Source organism: Cervus elaphus, chromosome 14 (assembly GCF_910594005.1).
Source record: "Cervus elaphus chromosome 14, mCerEla1.1, whole genome shotgun sequence".
Lineage (NCBI taxonomy): Eukaryota > Metazoa > Chordata > Mammalia > Artiodactyla > Cervidae > Cervus > Cervus elaphus.
Window position 1 is genome coordinate 30,340,032 of NC_057828.1, and position 18,210 is coordinate 30,358,241.

At 38.2% G+C, this 18,210-nt stretch overlaps 1 protein-coding gene across 1 annotated transcript in view; it reads left to right on the forward strand.

The window, feature by feature from the left end:
- Positions 1–18,210, forward strand: part of DNAH14 (dynein axonemal heavy chain 14) — a 388,841-nt gene that overhangs the window by 353,877 nt on the left and 16,754 nt on the right. The window contains exons 77-80 of the mRNA XM_043922886.1: positions 6,706–6,903; positions 12,200–12,390; positions 14,965–15,125; positions 16,123–16,319. Coding sequence (XP_043778821.1) covers positions 6,706–6,903; positions 12,200–12,390; positions 14,965–15,125; positions 16,123–16,319 — 747 coding nt within the window. The remainder of the gene's footprint in view (positions 1–6,705; positions 6,904–12,199; positions 12,391–14,964; positions 15,126–16,122; positions 16,320–18,210) is intronic.

Genomic DNA, 18,210 nt, shown 5'->3' on the forward strand with positions numbered 1-18,210 from the left:
ACAGGGCCAACAGTTTCCTATAAGTTAGCCTATACTTGTACAGAGTTGTAAAGTGCTTTAATCAATAGGAAATAGTAAATCAAAACAAAAGCATATACTCCTGAAGTATTTGATAATCCTTAAGTGAGCACGTTAGACAATGTTCCAGTATGGCATTGAAAAGATATGTGGTCATTCTTTTGCTTTTTTTTCAAATTTTGGAATTTTTATTTGTGTCATTAGCTCAATTTACGATTGTAAATATGATCAATTTATGATCTCCAACGATTATGTATTATCACAAAAAGGTCAGTGTCACTGTGTTTTGACATGATTGATTTACACACGTGTGGAAAGAGGTGTTAATTAGTACATAGGCTCCATGTGCTCTCAACTAACTGAAGTTGTATACACACATCATGATTCTTGAGCTTAAAAAAAAGTGCGATGGTTAGTTAGAGGGAGATGAATTGAAGGAAAAAATGGTCATGGTTGAGACTTGAGTTAATGGCTAGAAAAAACAGAAGGAATAACTCAGAGCATATGAAGAAAGTTACAATAAGATGGAAATCATGAGGCACAAATGAAGAAGGCATCTAAAGGGAACACCTAATATTCAAATGATATGAATTCCTGAGGAGAAAATTGAATAGAGAGAAAAAAAAAATGAACTGTTTTATTGTCTCTGAACTGATGAAAGATTTGAGTTTACATATTTAAAATCCTTACTAATTCAGGCATAGTTGCCATAAAGACATATTTGGACATAAGCTAGAAAATTCCTGAACTCCAAGCTTCAAAGACAAGTTATAAAAGAACAATGATGACACTTAGACTTGTAATCTACTATCACTAGCTAGAATAAAGTGGAATAGCATCTAGAGAATCTGGGAGACTAAGACTGCATGCCAAGAATCTTATTTCCAGCCAAAATATTATTCATTCTGTCAAAGTAAAGAAACATATTTGCATATAAGCAAGGATTTAGATAATACATAACTCGTGTTCTCTATTTGTGGGAAATGCTTAAGATCTACCCTACGTACAAATATATCAGAACAGAGATCCAAAATAAAGGAAAATGAAAAGAAATTGAAACTGTGGTGAACAGTATATTGTTAAACCTTACAGTAGATTATTAAATCTAAATAGATAATAATAAGCAGTTGAGGGTGAGTAGTCTAAGTGATAAATATAGATTATTTAAGAGAAAGAGTCATACAAGAAAAATTCTCTTAATAGTTTTAAGCTGAGTTTCAGTAAGAGTACTAAACTATAGTTTACTAAACTTTATAGAGTACTAAACTGTAGTAAGAGTACTAAGGTATCTCAACAAAGCCTAGGAGTTGGAGTGGAGGGAAGTGTGTACATGAAGAATGAAGGAGGAGAGTGAGAACTTCCAAAGTGTTTATGTGAGGAAAGGAAAGAAGAGAGGAGGGAAGTATAAGTTTTCTAAATGTTTCACCTTATTACAAGCTTAAACATTAGAGAATGCAGAGGAAAAAATAGGGAAATGGAAAACTTTAGTAGGAAAATAATTGACATCTCTTCATTTGAAAAAAGGAATGTTATTTTAATATGAATTCAAGGAAAGGAAAGGTAACCTGTAATGGAAATGGTATAATATTTCAATTAATGAAGACTAAAAGGCAAATAAATAACAATTTGATCAACCTATTAAAATGAGGGAGGGAATGGGCTTCCCTTGTGGCTCAGCTGGTAAAATGAGGGAGGAAGAGAAATAACAAAGTAAACTAATGATGTAAAGTCATACAAAGGGAATATCAGCTTTTACATTAAATGTAAATGGATTGCAATCTTTCATTGAAGAGGCAAAATTATTACACTGGGTTACAAAACAAAACTCAACTTTACAGAGTTTATATGAAAAACCCTTACATCAATGAAAAAGCTTGAAACTACCAAGAAAATAAAAACAGCAAAAAACAGGAATGGTAACATTAATATCAGTCAAGATGGATTTTAAGCTGAAAAAGCACCAAGTAGTAGAGAGAGAAACAGTTTATGAAGATATAACAGCCGTGAAAACTTAACTTTTACAGTGCTTTCTCTCAGACATGGTTTGAAGTACTTCATGAATTACATGAAATCTTACAACATTCCTAAAAACAAGGTAGCATGATCCTTAGTTTACAGTTGAGTACAGAGAGGCTCGGCAGTTTGCCTAATGAGTGAGCAGAACAGGCACGACTTGATCACAGGTGGTCTAGCTTCAGAGTTTGTGCTCTCAGCTATTTCATTATGTGGTGTCTTTATTATCACAATTGGTACACTGTAGCACATATACACATACATGTATGTCTATATAGACACGTGTATCTGTACATATGCATTATATAAATGTGTATGCATGTGTGATTATTGTGGAAATTTCAAAAAACTCACAATTAGATCTAATAAGCAAAAATAAGTCAGAGAAAACAGTACAATTAACAAACTTGATTAACAGATGTAAATAGAACCTAACATCTTTCCAACAGACAGTTCATATTTTTTCATACAGCTAAGGAACTGTTAGAAAACTCAAGCATAAACATGGTCACAAAGAAAAATATTTAATGATTTTATGGGCCACATTCTCCAATCATAATCTAATAAACTATAAACATTTGATCCAAGAAATCTTAGCAAGTTGTAAAATAAGAAACACAGCTCTAGATAAGAATATTAAAAGGGAAGATAAATAGAATATTAAAGAGATATTAAAAATATCTCAAACACAATAGAAATTAAACTACTTTATACCAAAAAAAAAAAAAAAGAAAGAAATGGTGCTTCCCTGGTGGTCCAGTGGTTAAGACTCTGCCTTCCAATGCAGGGAGTGTGGGTTTGATCCCTGGCCCAGGAAATAAGATCCCATATGCTGTGGGGTACAGCCAAAAATTTTGGGGCTTCCCTGGTGGCTCAGATGGTAAAGAATCTGTGTGCAATGCAGGAGACCCAGGTTCGATCCCTGGGTCAGGAAGATTCCCTGGAGAAGGAAATGGCAACCCACTCCAGTATTCTTGCCTGGAGAATTCTATGGACAGAGGGGCCTGGCGGGCTACAGTCTGTGGGGTTGCAAAAAGTCATGCACGACTGAGTGAATAACACCGCCATACCAAAAATAATGTGAGAGACAAAAGCTATGCTCAGAAAAAAAAAAAATGAACTCAAATATTCATTATTAAAGAATAAATGCAAAAAATAAATATTCATCTTAAGACATTAGAAAAATTAAAATTAAATATAAAATTAAATATAATTTTTAATATTAATGAAGTAACACAAAATGTAGAAAGGAAAAATAAATTTTAAAATTGGTTTTTTATGAGACTAATAAAGTTTGGAAATCTAGATGAAACCAATGATTTCCCAGAAAAATATGAACTTTCTAAATTGACTCAAAAAGAAATGGAAATGTTGAATAGACCAATTGCCATAAGAAATTGTAAATAATACCAGAATGAAATGGTTTCACAACTTATTTCACTCTAAATTTTAAAAAACAGATATATTAATATTATTTAAACTATTCCAAAACTTAGAAAAAGATGGCAATCTCCCCAATTCATTCTATGAAATCAACATAATTTTAATATGAATACCTAGTAAGGATAATATGGAAAAGTACTATAGGCTAATTTCACTTAGGACTTCATATAAAAAGTATATATTAAACTTAATAGGTTTCAGCAATTAATCAAAGAATGATATACTATGACCAAGTAGGGTTTATTCCAAGAATGTAAAAATGGCTCAGTATTTGAAAATCTATACTCTTAGTTTAAATGATCAGATCAATAGATATAGAAAAGGCTTTATTATGAATCCAGGTACCATTCCTAAAAAGAACCCTAATAGGATCCAAAGGAACAGCTTAAATATGAAAAAGACTACCAAAAACCTAAAGCAAATGTTATTCTAAATAGCCAAACACTGAAATTGTTTCAAAGAAAATCAGAAATCAGACGTGGATGCCTTTTATCACCATTGTCGTTCAACATTGCCTTAAAAGTTCCAGTAAATGCAATAAGATAAGATAAATAATTCATATTAAAGCTGTAAAAGAGAGCCAAGAAAAAAGAGAAAAACTGCCTTTTTGTTGATGATATAATTGTATATCTAGAAAATCTGAGAAACTAGTTTAAAAAAAAGACCTATTAGAAGTAATGAGAGAATTCAATAAAGTGGCTCAATAAAGACATAAATATATAAAAGCCAATAACTTTTCCCTAGCAATAAACACCTAGACATGGAAGCACAGTACATTCACAGTAGTGATAAAAATTTTTTTTAATATTCAGGAACAAATTTAATAAGAACTGTATGCATCCGAAATAATGAACACTGTAAGTCAGGAAGTAAAAAAGAATAACATTTGCTTAGAGCTTAAAATGTTCTGATTACTTTATATGAATTATTTAATTCTCACAACAACCTTAAGAAGTAAGTACACTAATTATCCTCCTTTTAAAGATAAGGAAATGAAGGCTCAGAACACGTAAAAGACTCTCCAAAGTTACACAGTTCTTGCAGTCTGATGCCACGTCGCTGTTTTCAATCCCGCCTTCTCTCTTCAATAGGGAGACTTCCCATATCATAAACTACCAGTTCTTCCAAAATTACATATCACATTTAATGTCAATCCAATTAGAACCTTATAAGTAAGATTCTGGAATTGATAAAGTTTACATAGAAGAAGACACACTGAAGAATAAACTAGAAATATACAAAAAATTAAAATACTGCAAGAATCTCCCTTCACCAGATATCAAAACATATTAAAAAAAATCCACTATACTAAGCCCAATATTGTTTGGCAGAAGTAGACAACAAATTAGTGAGACATAATGGAGAATACAGAAGAAATAGATCTGAGTTTATATGAAATTTTAATATTGACAGAAAATATTTTAACTCAGTAATGAGGGATTTATTTTTTTTTTTTTAGGTAAAAGATACTGGTTACACTGGCCATCCAGCTGGGAGAAAATTGGTTTGGCCCTTTATCTTATACTGAATACAAAGGGATTCTCCAGGCAAGAATACTGGAGTGGGTTGCCATTTCCTTCTCCAGGCGATCTTCCCAACTCAGGGATCGAACCCGGATCTCCTGCACTGCAGGCAGATGCTTTAATCTCTGAACCACCAGGGAAGCCCTTTAAATGTATAGTAAAACAATAAAAATCTTTAAAAATACATTTGGGAGATTACATGTTCAATTGTGGAGTTAGGGATAACTTAGCTAAAATTTGAAACCCAGAACCATAAAAGAAAAGATAGATGTCAATGTATGGCAAAAACCACTACAATATTGTAAAGTAATTAGCCTCCAACTTATAAAAATAAATGGGAAAAAAAAGAAAAGATAGGCATGTGTGATTATAAAAACTTCTATATGGAAAATGGCAACAAAATAAAGTCAACAGACAAATCACAGATGTAAGATAACATCTGCAATGCAAATAACTTAGAGTTAATGTCTATAATATACAAAGAGCTCTCACATTTTAACAAGAAAAAGACAATCCGAAGGAAAAATAGCTAAATGTACAGAAAATCAAATCTTGACCAATAGACATAAGAAAGGATTCTGAAAATAACCAGTAGAAAATGAACTACAAATTAACAGCATAGTACAAAAAAATTGCATAGGACAACATCTCCTAGTAGAGGAAGGGATGAAAGAACAGTGGAAGGAATGAGAGAATGGTGACAACTGTTAGTTGAAATATGAATTGTTGCAGCCGTTGAACAACAGTAGCCAAGGTATGTTGGTTGGTCAGTTGCAGAATGGTGTACATAAAGATAGGAACACAGGAAAAAAAGATGAGAGGGAAGGAGATATGAAAGATAGATAAAGGACTGAGGGAGGATGGAAAGGAAGAGAGGGAGGAGGGATGGTCAGGAAGGAAAAAGAAGGAATGAAATCAATTTATGTGCATATAGTTACATAGGGGGTTTCCCTTGTGGCTCAGATGGTAAAGAATCTGTCTGCAGTGCAGACGACCTGGGTTCGATTCCCACTAGAGAAGGGAATGGCTACCCACTCCAGCATTCTTGCCTGAAGAATCCCACGGACAGAGGAGTCTGGCACGCCCATCCATGGGGTCGCAAAGTGTCGGTAAGTGTTAACTCAAGACATTGTTAGCAATGATGGCCTCAAGGCAGGCGCTCTGAAGGCTAGAGTAGGGGGTAGGAGAAAATTTACATTCCCTTGTTTATCCTTTTGTATCTTCTGAATTCAGTGCGTGCTTATGCGTGCTTAGTTACTTCAGTTGTTTCTGACTCTGTACATCCCTGTGGATTACAGTCTGCCAGGCTCCTCTGTCCATGGGGATTCTCCAGGCAAGAATACTGGAGTGGGTTGGCATGCCCTCCTCCAGGGGATCTTCCCGACCCAGGGATCGAACCTGCATCTCTTAATGTCTACCTGCTTTGGCAGGCAGGTTCTTTACCACTAGTGCTACCTGGGAAGCCCTCTGAATTCAGTAATACGTGTTTGTTTTGTCTATTCAAAAAATAACAATATTAATCAGTTAAACAATTCAAAGTTTGTTCAACAACGAGTAAAACAAATAGCCTAATATTTTTATTCTTTTTTTCCACATATTTTTAAAGAGAAAATATACGTAGCTGTTTGAATTGTTGATTTTATGTTAAACCATGAAAACAACCTGAAAACGTGTGCTAAAATAATGAAAACCAGTGCATTTTCTACAGGTTGCCATAAAGGTGTTGGAAAATATCCTGAGTGCCCAGTCCAGTATTCCTTGGCAGACACTGCGCTACCTGATTGGGGACGTGGTTTACGGTGGCTGGGTGACTGACAGCTGGGACAGGCGATGTTTAAACACCCTTCTCTACAAATTTTGTAATCCTGAGGTGCTAAAAGATGACTTCAGTTTCTATACTGATGAGGTAAGAAAAGGATTTATTTTCTTAACATTACTTGATTATGTTTAACTAAGGATTGCTCCATTATTTAAAATCTATATTAAAATAGATTTTAACATTCACTTTTTTCACTTTCTATTTATGTATTTATTTATGGCTGCACTGGATCGTCATTGCAGCAATGAAAAGCATACAAGCTTTTCTCTGGTTGCTGAGAGTAGAGGCTATTCTCTAGTTGCAGTGTGTGGGCCTCTCACTGAAGCAGCTTCTCTTGTTGCAGAACTCAGGCTCTAACTGCAAGGGCTGAGCAGTTATGGCACTCAGGCTTAGTTGCCCCATGGCATGTGAAATCTTCCTGGACCAGAGATTAAATTCATGTCCCCCTCATTGGCAGGCAAATCTCCAACCACTGGACCACCAGGGAAGCCCTTAACATTCACTTTTAGTGGTGTTTATTAACCTTCAGTGTGGCTTCCCAGGTGTCACAGTGATAAAGAATCCACCTGCCAATGCAGGAGATGCAAGAGACACGGGTTAGATCCCTGAGTCAGGAAGATACACTGGAGGAGAAAACAGCAACCCACTCCAGTATGCTTGCCTGGGAAATCCCATGGTCAGAGGAACCTGGCAGGCTACAGTCCACGGGGTTGCAAAGAGTCGGACACGACAGAGCACACACAGACACACATATAACCTTTAGTATTACCAATGTAAATGACCATCACTTGATTAATTACCGTTTTATCTACCTATCCATACTCTAAAGACCCTCCACAGATGACCTGGATATGACCTCTGTCTCTCCTTCTCCTCCTCCCACCAGGCCCACACCCACTTTACCATGATCACCCAGATGGCTTTATCTTCCTTCTCATCTTCCTGGGAATTCCCTGGTGGTCCAGTGGTTAGGACTCCACACTTTCACTGCTGAGGAGGCAGGTTCAGTCCCTGGTAGGGGAACCTAGAAACTGTGGCACGCCCTCCGCCCCCAGAAAAAATTATCATCTCATCTTCCATTCACCTCCCCTATACAAATTGCCAACCATCACACTGATGTCAAGTCCTCCCTCCCAACTCTCAGGCCAGAGGTCTGCAGAATTTTTGCTCTGCTAGCAACCATCCACCAAGGGCACAACCTGAAATGTACACTATTAAATACAGCATTATGCTGGTCAGTAAATGAAAAGAATGATAAATGGCTCATGCCCTCTGGGAACCTAGAATATGAAATACAAAGCACAAGGAAGCAGAAGCAAGTTAAGCTGTACTGATCTGATCCACACTTGTCGACTGATGTCTTTTTCTCATTTAATGCTCAAAACAACTATGTGAAGTAGATGTTATCCCCAGTTTCAGATGAGGAAACTGAGGTTCTCAGGGTACAGCCACATACAGTAAGGAGAGCTGAGATTCAAGGAGTTTACGCCAAGCACCGAAGAAGATGAAGCTCCGCATCATCCCTTGTCCTCCCTCTGTTTAGTGTTTAATTTCCATCCAGGCCTCCATCTTTGTGGACCAAGAGTCTCCAGTTTACACACAGCAGTTGTGCCCTGGCAGATGGTTGCCAACAGAGGGAAAAATCCTCCAGACCTCTGGTTTGAGAGTGTGGAAAGAGGACTTGACATGAATGTGACGGGTTGGAATTTGCATAAGGGAGATGATGGAAAGTGAAAAGGAAGATGACACCATCTGTTAAGGCAGGAAAGCTATGAGTTGTGGTTTAGATTTCTATTAAGAAAAAAAAACAAACTGTTTTAAATAACGCTCTAGTTGTTTAGCGTCTAAATTCAACCCTTAAGATAAAATTATCCTTGAAAGTTTTTTAAATTGCGAAAAAGTACAGTGGGCCTAGTTTTGTATACAAACTCTTACTTAAGTATGCTCAAGAGGATATGAAATATAGTAACATAGAAGTGTATCATTCCATTGGCAGAATTCTATCAGACTACAGAATAGGATTCTAATATCATAATTTCAGTTATTTAGTTGCTTTAAGTGCTGCAAGTTTATTGACAGTTTTGTCATAAAAACTTTCCAGCTCTTCCTGTTCCTGGTCATAATCTTAGTTACTGCAGGTAATTTTTTATTAATGTCCCTGTCCTTCTGTTTGCGTTCACTCAGTCATATCTGACTCTTGGTGACCCCATGGACTATAGCCCACCAGACTCCTTTTTCCATGGAATTTTCCAGGCAAGACTACCAGAATGGGTTGCCACTTCCTTCTCCAAGGGATCTCCCTGACCCAAGGACCGAACCTGAGATTCCTGCGTCTCCTGCATTGGCAGGCAGATTCTTTACCACTGCACCATCTGGGAAGCCCCGATGTCTCCCTGTGGCCCTCATTAATCGGTCAATGTTTTCCTTGAAGATATCAAGAAAGCTATTACTACCCACTTTCCTGGCCATGTGAACAAGGCATTTCTCTTCTTTGTCAGTGGTCAGTTACTCCTTTTTTTTTTTTTCCTTCTCTTTAACACTTAAGGCCCAGGACCAGACCTGACACAAAATGTTTCTTCTGTATAGTGTTCTATTTAGTCAAGCAGTCACAGAATCAGATTGATAGGAGAGTTAAATAATTTGAGGCAGTGTTTTTAAACTTTCAAAATCCTTGGCCACAAATGTTTTGCATTCTTTCCAGATACCAAATGTTCTCACTCCCTCAGATCCCTGAAAGTTCTCTTTCCATTACAGTGTTAAGGTCAAGGACCTTGAGCAGATGAGACTCTTTGGTGCAGTTCCTTTGGTGTAACTCCTTAAGTAGTTCCCCTTCATATGAAGATCTTTTAATTAGAAGACCCTTGGCAGTCTGTATGGTAGGGCGTATGGCGACCTCTTCCAAGAGGACTTATGCCAACACTCTGAGCCTCCCAGCACTGTTGCTGCCTATGCCCTGACCCCACAGCAGGCCACTTCTGACCCACGCCTCCGCAGGAGACCCCCAGACACTCACAGTTCCTCATCACCAGATGAAGCCTGAAGCATCTCACCTGTCACAAAACCAAAGTCCTCTAGAGAGTCCTCGTGCCGTTGCCAGCTTTTCATTTGTGACGCACAACCAGACTGCACAAAACAGAGATCATAAAGAAAGCATGCCGTCCTGACCTCAGAGATGTCAGTCTCCAGCCAGCTCTGGCCCTCAGCAAAATCCACTACTTTGTAAAATCACGAGCAGGAGAAAACCTTGCCCTGCAAGGTCTGATGACAAAGATGTCCAGCACGGTGAATGGTACATTGGAAAATACAGTCTTCAGGGCAGTGGAAGAGGCATTATTGAAGGAGAACAGGGCCCATAGAAGGAGAACACCACCAGCAGGCCAGAGCCCTACGTGTTGGTGGTGTTTTATGGGAACAAAATCTGAAAAGTGGAAATACACTTGCTGGAGAGGAACCAGCAGTTTGTCCCAGGGACAGGACTCAGAGGAGACGAAAATTTTGACTCGGTGGAAGCCATCATGGAACACTACAAGTGTTTTGCTATTAAACTCATTGATGGGAAAGATAAAACTGGGATCCACGGGTAGCAGTGTTACTTGACTCAGCCCCTCCCTCTCAGCAGACGCTTCTCACCTAGGTAGCCCGTGTTGGCAGCTAAATAGTTTTCTCACATGCTTCCTGTCTGTAATTGTACGGGAACCTGAAGTCCTCTCTCCATGTTTCACTGTCTCTGTCCCTTTTGGTCCACGCTGATATAACTCACTTTTAAACAACTGTGCATCTCTTATGAATCAGTTTATAGTCTAATAAACAAAATCCGCACCAGCACATATCCTTGGAGCAGTGTGGCTGTGCTGTTCTGGCTCGGGGTTACTCTTGAGGTGACAGTCAAGGCATCATCTGAACGCTTAACGGAGGCCCGAGGATCTACTCCCAAACTCACAAATTCATGGATTGGCCAGAGGTCAACTCATCTTCCATCATTTGGGAGCACTGGGGCTGTTTGATGGTCCTCAAAACATGGCAACTGGCATCCCTAGAGTGAGTTAACCAAGAGGGAGGAAAGAAGCTGCAGTGCCTTTTAAAACCTGGTCTCCAAAGTCTCTCTCCAGAGAGAAATGGACAGATAATGGTCACAGGGTTCAAACTTTCAGTTATAAGATAAATAGGCTCTGGGGGTCTAATGTATAACATGATAATTATAGTTAATAATACTGTATTGTATACTTGAAATATGCTAGATAATAGATGCTAAGCAATATCACTACAACAACAACAAAAAGTAACTATATGGATGTGATAGATGTGTTCATTAATTTGATTGTGATTATTATTTCACAACTTACATTTATATCAAATTATCATGTTATACACCTTAAGTATATATAGCTTTATTTTTCAATTATGCCTCAGTAAAGGTGGTGGGGAGTAGGGGTAGACAGAGAGTAGAATAATACATATGTTATGAGCTGAATTTTTTAAAATAAAATTTTATTTTAAAGCTTAAAAAAAAAAAAAACAAAGTCCCACTCCATCCCTTCCACTTTATTTCTGTTTGACAGAAGCAGTCACTTAGTCCAAGCTCCAGTTGAGAAAAAGAGAATTAGACTCCATCTTTGAAGGGTTGAATATTAAAGAACTTGACGTATTTTTAACCAGTACAGCCATGTTTATCATTATGACTTAATAGGTTTTTTAAAACATATTTTTTCTTAATTAGTTGTGATCCTAGGGTCAGCCAAAGGATCTGCTTACCTTACAGAGCCTTTATCCAATCAGTACTTAGTTATAACTTATCAACTGGGAAATATACCTGGTAAACAGGAAGAAAAATCTTTTCATTTCCCTATTAAATAGCTTTTTAACTCGGTATTTTCTTTTTTTTTTTTTTTGCTTATTTTAGCTGGAAGTGTGTCCCTTTTGACCACCTTCATCAGTTTTACCCACCCCCCCACCCCGACTCACTTAGTCTCTTCAGTTATTCTTAAGATCATGCTCACATGTCTTCTATAGGCTTTACCAAAGTAAAATGACTTCTTTTTTTTTTTTTTTTTTTTTTTTTAGTAAAATGACTTCTTAAATCTTGAGTGCATCCATTATCTGTGGCTGTAGGTCACTGAGGCAACGGGTAGTCAGAATCACCCTCCTTTCTTTTTTCCTTTCTCTCTTTTTCCAGTGAGAAAGTTATATGTGTCTGTCATGAAACTGCACTTTATAACATAGCCCAAGTGCAACTTTTGACAGAAGTATCTAGAGTATACCATCAACAAATAAGCATAAAATAATGTATAAAATTTCATGGGGAAATATCATCTTCATACATTGCCAAAAGTAAATATCTCAGTAGGTAAAAACTAACCAGTGTTTAAATTTTCACATATATTAGCCACTGCCAAAATCTGGAAGCATGAAGGACTACATACGCATTATCCAGTCCTTACCTGATGATGACCCTCCTGAGCTCCTAGAATTACACCCTGAGGCCACAAGGGGTTTCAGGGAGATCCAGGCCCAGAAGTTCATTGATGATCTCATTGCCATGCAACCAAGATTTACCATCACTAACCTCATGTTCAGGTAAGAACTCACTAGGAAAAAATATTAGTTGTAAATTATTAAGTATCCATTTGAAGATATACAATATATTACTCACAGAAAAATATAGTCAAAAAACACAGAAACTAAATTCTCCAAATGACAGAGAAGCAAGTTTACTTACACAGGAGCACACACACACATATAATTACCAAGCCTGTAGTAGGGTCGCAATAAATCTTCATTGAGTGAGTGAATTGTACCTGACGGGTGGTATTTTTTAACTGAATCTGTATAAATATGAAATGTTATATTTACTTCTATAGGACCTATACATGCATGTGTGTGTGTGTTTGTGTGTGTGCTAGTCACCCAATAGTGTCTGACTCTTTGGGGCCCCATGGGCTGCAGCCTGCCAGACTGCTCTGTCCACAGAATTTTCCAAGCAAGAATACTGGAGTGGGTTGCCATTATCTATCCAGGGGATCTTCCCTATCCAGGGATCAAACCCCTTTTGTGTCCAGCGGATTCCTTGGCAGGTAGATTCCTTAACCCTAGGGCCACCTGAGAAGCTCACATTTTTATCTATCTACCTAGAAAAGCTCTGAACCAAGTGGAATCCTGCATTCTCTTAGTCTTTCTGTCTCTTTAGACCACATAATTCATGTTAAAATGACATCTGGGGACTTCTGTGGTGGTCCAGTGGTTAAGACTTCACCTTCCAATGCAGGGGATATGGGTTCAATCCCTGGTCAGGGAGCTAAGATCCCACATGCCTCATGGCCTAAAAACCAGAACATAAAGCAGAAGCAATATCGTAGCAAATTCAATAAAGATTTTTTTAAATGGTCCATTTATTTTAAAAAAAAATTTTTAATGACATCTGATTTTATTTGTCTATGACTTTAGCTATTTGCTCATATCTGTCAAAATCAAATCTACTGACACAAAAGAAGATCATTGGATACTCATTTCACTGACAAAAGGAACATATATTAACTACCTGTGACATAAAAGGAAAGCTGACATTCAGAGATAGAAGACTATGCAATTGGAACTCCGTCAGTACCTCCCCAGAATATCAGGTTGAATTTCCTGCAGTCCCTACACTTTTGAGGATTAATTCTGCACTTTTCTTTTTTTAATGAGGTTGACAACAACCCCTGCTTTTTTTAGGGGGCAGGGGCACCACACAGCTTGCAGGGATCTTAGTTACCCACCAGGGATGGAACTTGTGCCCCTCCCTCTCCCTGCAGTAGAAGCAGCACAGTCAACCACTGGACCACCACGGAAGTCCAATTCTGTACTTTTAGCATTCAGCAAATACACCAGTGAGAGATGAGATGATTATAAGGGAATACTTTTAATAAGCAGACCAAATATGTGTATTAATATCCCTTTGGTCATGTGGAGAGGCTATGATTATCGCAATTAGGCCACCTTTGCTGATAAGTCTATTAAAAACTTGTTTGTGGGACTTGACTTGAAAGATCTCTAACATTCAAGGCAATGTCTTCAGTGGTAAGCAAATCTCTGCACTTAGAATGTGAGTTTGATTTTTGAAATCTTTTGATCCTTCAACCATTTGGCTGAGTTCCACTGAGTAACCCTACTTTAATGTCAAAAACAAAGCATAATGACAAAGTTAGGAAAATGTTAGTTCATGAAAGTTGTAAACTGTCTCAGAAGCAGCTCTTGTTGTTGTTGTTGTTGTTCAGTTGCTCAGTTGTGTCCAACTCTTTGCAACCCCACAGACTGTAGCACACCCGGCTTCCCTGTCCTTCACCATCTTCCCTGTCCTTCACCATATCCATCTTCCCTATCCTTCACCATCTCCAGGAGTTTGCTCAAACTCATATCCATTAAGTTGACGATGCCATCCAATCATCTGGTCCTCTGCACTTTAGACTAAATACACAGCTTATTACCAGACTATCACTTACTTTGAAGGCCCACATTCATTTTTCTGTGTGAAACCTGAAATGTTTGCTGGAAAACCAGTTCCCACTAGTATATACAGTAACAGAGAGATGGAGCTCAAAAGAGGTATGCCCCCTTCCCTCTTCATCCACTGTACAGGGAGGTCCTATCACCTCCTTGAAACCTGATTTCCTCATCTGTAAAAGGATTCCAAAGACCTCCTCTGTCTTCAGTGTTTTTATGGCCTTGCTTACTACTACCAGACCTATACACATGCTGTTCTGTCGCCACCACTGAGTGTGTTACCAGGAAGCCCTGTGTATGAACACAGAGGAATCTGACATGCAGTTGAATAACCTATCAAGCTACTAAAGCATCCTCTGTCTGATTGCCTCCTTGTTTGCATCCCAGTCTTGGTACTTGTTTCATGCAAATGCATTCAGATGAATACTTTTCAAAGAAACCTTAAGAAAACTTTAAAAATATGTATCTCCTTGCAAATGTCTGAAGTGCATCGGGCAGTTTTCTCACCTGCAAAATGAAATGAACTCCATGGTCTCTGTAAGTCTCCGTGGTCTCCATATCACCGTTCTGTGGCTCTGTGAATTTGGGTTTACCTTCAGATGGAGCCTACATAAAGGGCCCTCCCAGATTAGACAGGCCTGTATCTCCTTTTTTCTTTTGATTTCCTTGCAGTCATGAGAAGAGCAAAGATGAGCTGGTGATGGAAATTTTATCAGACATGCTAAAGCGGCTGCCAGTGTCTGTAGAGAAAGAAGAATGGGCTGGAACTCAAAGCACACTGAAGTACATCATGTTAAGCCCCATCTGGGAGTCTATTCATAAAGATCCCGAAGGTAAGCCTGGGACATGACCTTCCTCCCCTCACCCCAGCCTCCTCAGGAAAGAACTCCAGCATCAGGAGGATAAAAGTTATTAACAAAGTGGAAAGGCCGATGTGAGATGGAAAACTAACTCCGTAATGCCCTCTTCTCTCTCCAAGCTGGGTGATGGGGAGTAGAAGAGAAAATGATGGGGGCAGGGGTAGACAGGGGGAAGGTCCATGACCCCAAGACAAAAAGTAAAGAAGTAGTAACAATGTAGAAAACCAGAAAGGAGCAAGTCTGCTTGAGAGATTCTACAGAGCTTTTAAGTCTCTGTCCTTTTTGCTTCTCTGCCTGATGGCACCACATTTTGGGCAGGGAGATTTAGATGGACTCTCTGACCCTCTCCAAGCTGGGAGACATCGTAACTCTGAGGAGCAAAGGGGAGGGAGGGATGGCAGATTCAGAGGAGACAGCGCAATCCTCGTTGTCCAGAGTTGTCTCCACACCCAGCTCTGAGAAGCCAAAGTGTTGGACTGTGGTAATTTGCCCTATTAAATTTTCAACATCCATACTTTAACCCTTTAAAGCGATTCAACATTTACTGTTCATCTGAAACTGTCACAACATTGTTAATAGGCTATACCCCAATACAAAATAAAGTTTAAAAAAAAGATTCATTTTGAGCCTACAAGCTAAACTAGTGGTTGAAAAAAACCAAAAGAATAATAATATTTCATGACACAAATATTTCATGAAATTCAAATTTGAGTGCCCACACATAGAGCTTTCTTGGGGTGCAGCCATGATTACTTGTTTTCACGTTGTTTATGCCTGCACCTGCTCAACATTGGGAGAGTTGAATATCCCACAAAGCCTGGGATATTTACTAACTGGCCTTTTGCAGAAAATAGTTTTCAATCCTTGGGCTACCCACATCAAACTCCTTTAATTTTCAAAGCTTATTTCTCTCCAAGTAAAGCCTCATCTTATCTGAAAGATGCCACAGTTTTTTCTTTTTTTTATCCAGGCTATGATCCACTTATCCACTGTGTCCTGCTAACCTTTTTGATCCAAGAAATTGAAAGATTTGATCAGTTGCTATCTATTATACATAAGTCTCTGAAAGATCTTCAACTTGCTATAAAAGGAGAGATTATCCTTACCCAAGAATTGGAGGAAATATGTGACTCTCTTCTTAATATAAAAGTGCCCAAATTGTGGCAGGTAAGCAATTATCCTTTCCCATTCACTTGCTTGATTGAAATAAATGCCCCGGTTCTAGGGAAAGGGTAAGTTAACTATGGTATAGACTCATGATGAAATATTATGTATCCATTAAAAGATTTTGACTTTTATATATACTTTTGGTGTGAGTACATATTAATAAAATCTGAAAGGGCAATTTGGCAATTCTTCTTAAATAAATTTATCTAAGAGATATTTGTTGCAAGGCTTTTTATGTTTCAGCATAAAGCTGAAAACAACTCTAATACTTCTTAATGGAAATCTGGTTAGATAAATTATGATATATCCAAATCATAAGGTACGTGTTGATACGCTAGAAAGATCTCTAAGATGTATTGTGAAATTTTTTTAGGTTTTAGAACACTTAAGTCATTTTTAAGGATTATAAAAATATGTATACTTCTATAAAATACACGCTTACATAAATATGTGTAAAAACACATATGTTTTAGATTCAAGAAACCCAAGTTAAGATTTTGAAAGTTCTAAAAAAGCCAAAAGCACCGGGCTGACAGCCCCATCCCACCCCCACTAGGGCATCCAAGAGGCACATCAAGGGAGATGGGGCTACAAAAAGGTCCACAAAGAGAGCATGGGCCTGATAGGGGCCAGCTGGTGCCCAGCACCAAGACGAGCTCGGGTCCCAGGTCAGCTCCAAGGTAAACTCACTGCAGGCCTAGGTCTGCTGGGAACCAGTGACTGGAGGGAACCAGGCAGCTGTGTACAGTGGGATGGGAAGAATGTGGGAGTAAGGGGATGTCGCTTGTGCAGAGGGCTGGTGGCTGTAAAAATTGCTTTTGTAAAGTAGGAGCTGGGGGTGAAGTGTGTGCTGCCTCAAAATTCTGGCCTCACTTAGCCCCTTTGCCCTCTGGCAATAAATTGTTTCTATAAGCCAAAAAAAAATTCTATAGGCAAAAAAAAAAAATCATAAGAACATATCCAGAATGCAACCCAGAGAGACTAAGAATGGAAACTGTGAAAGAGCTATGAAGATTCGTAGAGGGCAAACAGACTGTCCAACATTAGTTTGAAGTTCAGAGGGGGAGAAGAGAGTGGGTGAAACAGAGGCAATGATTAAAGGAGTAAGAGCTGAGAATTTTCCAGAATTGATAGATATAAGAAGTTCAATGAATCCCAAGCAGTATACATCCTTTTTAACTTATGCATAGATACATCCTAATGAACCTGCAGAAAATCAAAGAAAAACTCTTCAAAAGCAGCTAGAAAAGGGTAACTTTCAAAGGAATGGAAATGGTTTCTCCATTGTGTCAAAAGAAATGAACTGTTAAACTAAAATTGTATATACAAAACTTTTGTTTCAAAAACGAAGATAATGGGAATTCTCTGGAGGTCCATTGGTTAAGCGATGCAAGGAGTGAGGATTCTTAGCTCCCTGGTGTGGGAGCTAAGATCCAACATGCCTTGTAGCCAAAATAAAATAACAGAAGCAATATTGCAGCAAATTCAATGAAGACTTTAAAAATGGTCCGCATCAAAAAAAAAAAAAAAATCTTTAAAAACAAAAATGAAGATGAAATAAACCAAAATGAGAAAATGCTGACAGAGTTCATCATTAGCAAATGCTAAGGGAAGCCCTGAATGCCTTTCCTCATTTCCAGCAGGAAGGTGGAAGGAGGTAAGGGGGGAAGCTCTGAGACGTAAGAAGGAATGAAGAGGAGGAAAAGTGGTAAACGAGGTGGTGAATAAATTTTGACAAAAATAAAAAGCAACAACAATATTAACATCCAGTGGGATTATTTTTTTAAAGAAGGATAGAATGTTGGGCATTCTGAAATGCAAACAACAAGAATAGAAAGGGTCAACAGAAGCCAAGGTTGGGGAGGATACGGAATTTTTAGTCTCAGAGAAG